The 7,260-nt window shown below is 32.5% G+C and overlaps 1 protein-coding gene across 1 annotated transcript in view; it reads right to left on the bottom strand.

Annotated features, from left to right (window-relative positions):
- mrpl15 (mitochondrial ribosomal protein L15) overlaps positions 1 to 1,050 on the bottom strand; it is a 7,149-nt gene extending 6,099 nt beyond the window's left edge. The window contains exon 1 of the mRNA XM_016242671.1: positions 874 to 1,050. Coding sequence (XP_016098157.1) covers positions 874 to 978 — 105 coding nt within the window. The 5' untranslated portion in view covers positions 979 to 1,050. The remainder of the gene's footprint in view (positions 1 to 873) is intronic.
- Between the last annotated feature and the right edge of the window lie 6,210 nt (positions 1,051 to 7,260).

The raw sequence follows: 7,260 nt of genomic DNA, 5'->3' as shown, positions 1-7,260 counted from the left end.
TCCAAATCTAGACATTAAAGGGGTAAATCCATTTTTTGCCCTTTATTTATTGCACTTCTATTTTCAAATAAACTTTATTTAAAAGTTTTTCTTCATTCTACACATGGAAAGAATCAGTTTCAACTATACCTGGGAATACAGCTCGACCTGATAGAATACCCCACATGAAAAAATACTATAGTAATTTATAGTAAATACCATAGTTTTTGAACCATACTATAGTAAAGTATCTTGAAATAATTTGTTGTGGTTATTCTATAGTTGCTGTGGTAACATATCTATAGTAATATAAACAAATTACTTTACCCAATACTGTACTAAGTGTTCTACAACTATAGGGTATATTATACTACAATACACTATCGCAATATTTACTGTAGTAAAAACTAAAGTATACTACAGTATTTATTACAGTTTATCAGTTCTTATTTGTAAGTCGCTTTGGATAAAAGCGTCTGCTAAATGCCTAAAAGTAAAGTAAAAAGTTCACTATAGTTAATACTACAGTGCCCTGTAGCATTCATTAACAAAGTGTTGTAAATACTATAATATATACAGTATAATACGCTTTACTCTAATATGGTTCAAAAACACTATAGTAACGTCAGCTTATTTACTATAAATTACTATAGTATTTGGGAACCTCGTTTTTTGCTTTTTTTAAGTTGTGAAGGATTAATTGTCCTTAGTAGATTTAATACCTACAACATCTACACTAACTGTAAAACTACTACGGTGATTTTAGAAAATTATAGGAACATGTCGCAACTATAAACCTATATTTTGGTCTTCTGACTATAATGCTGCTCCTCAGCTAACACGCTAAACCACTAATCATCTACATTGTAACTTCTCACAAATGAATAAACTTACATCTTTTTTCGCACCCGGGTTTGGTCGAAGGTTTGCGAGTGTAATGCGAGGTAGATTCTTTACTATGTCGATGGTTTTCCCCGCAGGTGTCTTGGTCAAAGACATTATAGATCCACAGAAATGCTACTCAAGGGCAGATGCCATGGGGATACCCACGTGGTACGCTAAACCGGAACCACATGCAGGGAACAAAAAAATAATAAAAGTAAACAATTAGTATTATTATTATTATTATTATTATTATTATGAACATTGCATATTTAGGTACTTGAAACGTAATAATGAAACATTTGTTTGTATTAAATTACAAATAAATAGTAAACAAACCTAGAACTCTAACATATAATTATCAACCTGGTGAACTATCCTCAATAGTCATAATGTAATAATGGCAATAAAACATAAAAGAAAAGTAACAATAAAAATGTTGATGCTTCAGTAATGCAAATATTAGTTTTTGATTACCCACGGTTATCCCATGTATAGTAGGCCTAATGTAAATTATGATTCCCAATATGGGCAGCATTTCCAATAGGGTTGCATTTACTTAACTGCATCAACTGACTGCATTTACCTGTAGAATATAGGAATAGAAGTAGAAGAATATCCAGAAGAGAACATTTCTAGATGGAGGTTTAAAGCAGCAGACAGGGATAAGTATAAAGAATTGTGTGAAGTTAAAATGACAAGTATGGAATTTAACTTTGAGGATATAAATATAAAAGATATGAAAGATTCTTTAATATAATATAATAAATATATATAAAAGATTCTTTGTAGCTCAGCATTAGAGATAATAGGAAAAAAGCAAATGAAAATAGAGAATTATACCAGAAAGAGAGCATTAAGAAAAAAAAATCATATTCTTTTAAGTCTCTTATAGACGAGAGCGGTTTCTATAAGAGACTATAAGTCTTTCTTTTAAGAGAACTCAAGCAGATGTAAGAGTAATTAGTGTAACTTAAAAAAAACAAAACAATTGGAGACAATTTTGTAATGAAATTGATGTAGATATAAGTGATATGTGGAATGGTTAGTAAGATGGGAGGGATACAAACATAAATGTTTACCAGTTTTAATAAAAGAGGGTACTGTGAAATCCAATAGTTTACTATGTTTTATTATTATTATGCTTTAAATGACAAAAACAGTACAACGGACATTATGAAGCCAGGGGAATAACTGAGAGAATAAAAAAAATATAAGAAGACGAAGGAGGAGGGAAAAAAAAGAAAAAAGAAATTACATCACAGACATGCAGGACCTTTATATCACTCAAAGATTTTGATGATAGAACACAAGTGGACCGTTTTAATTGCCTTTAATTTGTTGAATTGTACAAAAATAGTTTTCCAATTCTTTATAAACCACAGTAAAACAGGGCTTTTTGTTAGAAAAAACTACACTTTGAAACTTGACTAATAAAATGAGCAGATTAAAATATCCAAAAACTACATTTTCAAAATGCAAATGAAAATGAAAGAGTACCTTTTCTTTGATAAACATAGAGACATATCATAACTTTTTTCACATAACTACAACTCCAGAAAATATGGGCAACTGTTTCCAGGTGCAAAGAGCAAAAAGAGCAACTAACATCAATATCCTTCTTAAAAAAGGAGGAGGGAAAAAAAAGAAAAAAGAAATTACATCACAGACATGCAGGACCTTTATATCACTCAAAGATTTTGATGATAGAACACAAGTGGACAGTTTTAATTGCCTTTAATTTGTTGAATTGTACAAAAATAGTTTTCCAATTCTTTATAAACCACAGTAAAACAGGGCTTTTTGTTAGAAAAAACTACACTTTGAAACTTGACTAATAAAATGAGCAGATTAAAATATCCAAAAACTACATTTTCAAAATGCAAATGAAAATGAAAGAGTACCTTTTCTTTGATAAACATAGAGACATATCATAACTTTTTTCACATAACTACAACTCCAGAAAATATGGGCAACTGTTTCCAGGTGCAAAGAGCAAAAAGAGCAACTAACATCAATATCCTTCTTAAACTTACTAGAAAATGTTTAACAGGATATCATTTATGAATTATTTTGAAAGAGATTTCTTTTACCTTGTTTGTAACAAAAAAACTTGTGAATGTGAGGCAATAACCAAACACTTTCCCACATAACATTATTAACAAATTTGGATCAATAAGCAATTGAGCAAGGCTTGGTGGCAACTTCCTTTAAAAATGGAGAACGAATAGATTTGTTATTTTTGGACTGTGAAAAACTAATTTCACCACATATTGTATCAGTTAGATTATTATATGGGCATATCAACCGATATCACATCTCTACATAAGGAGACTATACCAGAATTAATTGCAGAGAAACCACAAGAGAATTCCTTGGGAGTCACAGGAAAATTAAAGTGTAGAAACTCATCATAAGTCATAAGATACCATTGAGTGTTAAATAAATGATGAACTAAAACAGTACCCTTATCAAACCAACTTTTCAAAAAAAAAAACTTTTGTGTCTATACAAAATACAACAGTTGATCCAAATGAAATAACGCTGTGGAGAAACATTGTGCTTGTGTAGATCAGTTTCCAAGCCAACAACGTTTGAGCATGAAAGGCAGAAAGTTTCACTGGCAATTTCTCACTATGTAATCACACATTAGTGAAAAAGAAAGACTCCCAAATAAAATTAGGAATAAAATTCCACATAGAAGGTTTCCTCAAGCAAAATTTGAACCAATTAATTTTGAGTTTTATTTTTAAATAGAGAAATCTAGAAAGTCAAGCGCTATGACAACAGATTTACGAATGTAGTGCACATGATTCTTCCATAAATAAATAAATATAACTCTGATCATAGTTTTTACAGTTCTATTGTATAAATGTATAGACGAAGCAATATAGGTTAGTCTAGAAATTTCTGCTTTTGACAGAAGAACTTTAAGGCTGATGATACATGGCCCATGGGGCAACTTTTGAGCAATTTTGCCGGGCAGCTTTTTTTTGAGCAATGTTTTTGGGCACTTTCCCATTGAGAATGGGTAACAAATTTCTATCTGGATACTTTAGATCGGTCGTGGGCCCTGTGTCTCACCTGTGCCCAGCAACATTGCTCAAAAAGTTGCCCCGTGTATCATCAGCCTAAGGGACAGGCCCCTTAATAACCAAAGATTAAATTTACTTTTAATCTTTTCAAAGGCAGAATTAAAATTCAGGGAAACCCTATCTTGTTTACTTTTCGAAATGATTAATAATAATTTACATCTACTTTGACCGGAATACCATCCACAGATAAAAGGGAGGGTTTTTTCAAGACTAATATTTAAAAAAAATTGTATATTAAGGAACAAACCTGAAGCATTAGAAAACAACTGAATAGTTTTAATTGCCTGATGAATCTGGCTAGAATTTTTTATGGGGCTGTGTCATCTGCTAGTTGACTTATTAAGATATTTCTACCAGCAATATGAATTCCTTCTAGTGTAATAATAAAAGGACAGAAGGCTTGAGCTACAATAAGAGATATACTGATGCTGGACAGCCTTGCCAAATTCCTCTTTCTAAAATAAATCTCTGTCGTACCATGTCCTAATTTCACTAGGAACCATGTCCTACCATGTCGTACCATGTCCTAATTTCCCCCAGCATACAAGGTTTTCATCGCATTCCAAAAATAGGGGCTGAAACCAAAATGCTCTAACAGAAAAAAAAAAAAAAAAAAAAAAAAAAAAAAAAAAGGATGCCCGATAGGGTCAAAGGCTTTGAAAAAGAAAAAAAAAAAAAATAAATTAAACTCTTTTTTCACATAACTACAACTCCAGAAAATATGGGCAACTGTTTCCAGGTGCAAAGAGCAAAAAGAGCAACTAACATCAATATCCTTCTTAAACTTACTAGAAAATGTTTAACAGGATATAATTTATGAATTATTTTGAAAGAGATTTCTTTTACCTTGTTTGTAACAAAAAAACTTGTGAATGTGAGGCAATAACCAAACACTTTCCCACATAACATTATTAACAAATTTGGATCAATAAGCAATTGAGCAAGGCTTGGTGGCAACTTCCTTTAAAAATGGAGAACGAATAGATTTGTTATTTTTGGACTGTGAAAAACTAATTTGACCACATATTGTATCAGTTAGATTATTATATGGGCATATCAACCGATATCACATCTCTACATAAGGAGACTATACCAGAATTAATTGCAGAGAAACCACGAGAGAATTCCTTGGGAGTCACAGGAAAATTAAAGTGTACTAGAAACTCATCATAAGTCATAAGATACCATTGAGTGTTAAATAAATGATGAACTAAAACAGTACCCTTATCAAACCAACTTTTCAAAAAAAAAACTTTTGTGTCTATACAAAATACAACAGTTGATCCAAATGAAATAACGCTGTGGAGAAACATTGTGCTTGTGTAGATCAGTTTCCAAGCCAACAACGTTTGAGCATGAAAGGCAGAAAGTTTCACTGGCAATTTCTCACTATGTAATCACACATTAGTGAAAAAGAAAGACTCCCAAATAAAATTAGGAATAAAATTCCACATAGAAGGTTTCCTCAAGCAAAATTTGAACCAATTAATTTTGAGTTTTATTTTTAAATAGAGAAATCTAGAAAGTCAAGCGCTATGACAACAGATTTACGAATGTAGTGCACATGATTCTTCCATAAATAAATAAATATAACTCTGATCATAGTTTTTACAGTTCTATTGTATAAATGTATAGACGAAGCAATATAGGTTAGTCTAGAAATTTCTGCTTTTGACAGAAGAATTTTGTGTCTATACAAAATACAACAGTTGATCCAAATGAAATAACGCTGTGGAGAAACATTGTGCTTGTGTAGATCAGTTTCCAAGCCAACAACGTTTGAGCATGAAAGGCAGAAAGTTTCACTGGCAATTTCTCACTATGTTATCACACATTAGTGAAAAAGAAAGACTCCCAAATAAAATTAGGAATAAAATTCCACATAGAAGGTTTCCTCAAGCAAAATTTGAACCAATTAATTTTGAGTTTTATTTTAAAATAGAGAAATCTAGAAAGTCAAGCACTATGACAACAGATTTACGAATGTAGTGCACATGATTCTTCCATAAATAAATAAATATAACTCTGATCATAGTTTTTACAGTTCTATTGTATAAATGTATAGACGAAGCAATATAGGTTAGTCTAGAAATTTCTGCTTTTGACAGAAGAACTTTAAGGCTGATGATACATGGCCCATGGGGCAACTTTTGAGCAATTTTGCCGGGCAGCTTTTTTTTGAGCAATGTTTTTGGGCACTTTCCCATTGAGAATGGGTAACAAATTTCTATCTGGATACTTTAGATCGGTCGTGGGCCCTGTGTCTCACCTGTGCCCAGCAACATTGCTCAAAAAGTTGCCCCGTGTATCATCAGCCTAAGGGACAGGCCCCTTAATAACCAAAGATTAAATTTACTTTTAATCTTTTCAAAGGCAGAATTAAAATTCAGGGAAACCCTATCTTGTTTACTTTTCGAAATGATTAATAATAATTTACATCTACTTTGACAGGAATACCATCCACAGATAAAAGGGAGGGTTTTTTCAAGACTAATATTTAAAAAAAATTGTATATTAAGGAACAAACCTGAAGCATTAGAAAACAACTGAATAGTTTTAATTGCCTGATGAATCTGGCTAGAATTTTTTATGGGGCTGTGTCATCTGCTAGTTGACTTATTAAGATATTTCTACCAGCAATATGAATTCCTTCTAGTGTAATAATAAAAGGACAAAACCCTATCTTGTTTACTTTTCGAAATGATTAATAATAATTTACATCTACTTTGACCGGAATACCATCCACAGATAAAAGGGAGGGTTTTTTCAAGACTAATATTTAAAAAAATTGTATATTAAGGAACAAACCTGAAGCATTAGAAAACAACTGAATAGTTTTAATTGCCTGATGAATCTGGCTAGAATTTTTTATGGGGCTGTGTCATCTGCTAGTTGACTTATTAAGATATTTCTACCAGCAATATGAATTCCTTCTAGTGTAATAATAAAAGGACAGAAGGCTTGAGCTACAATAAGAGATATACTGATCCAGCCGCCTACAGGGCATTCCAGGACGTGTTCAGCAAGGTCACAGCAACCCATCTTCCACCTCATCGGCCATGGGATTGTGCGATCGACCTGCTGCCTGCCTGATCATTACCTAAGGGACATGTCTATCCCCTATCAATCCCGGAGTGCGCTGCTATGGAGGAGTACATCAAGGAGGCATTACATTAGGGGTTCATCCGTCCTTCCACTTCTCCTGCAGCATCCAGTTTCTTCATTGTGGTGAAGAAGGATGGGGGCCTACGCCCTTGTATCGACTATCGAGCACTCAACTCCCAAACCATCAAATTTCCCTATC

This window comes from Sinocyclocheilus grahami, unplaced genomic scaffold (assembly GCF_001515645.1).
Source record: "Sinocyclocheilus grahami isolate Dianchi unplaced genomic scaffold, SAMN03320097.WGS_v1.1 scaffold668.1, whole genome shotgun sequence".
Taxonomy (NCBI): domain Eukaryota; kingdom Metazoa; phylum Chordata; class Actinopteri; order Cypriniformes; family Cyprinidae; genus Sinocyclocheilus; species Sinocyclocheilus grahami.
This window is presented reverse-complemented; position numbering and strand designations above follow the sequence as displayed.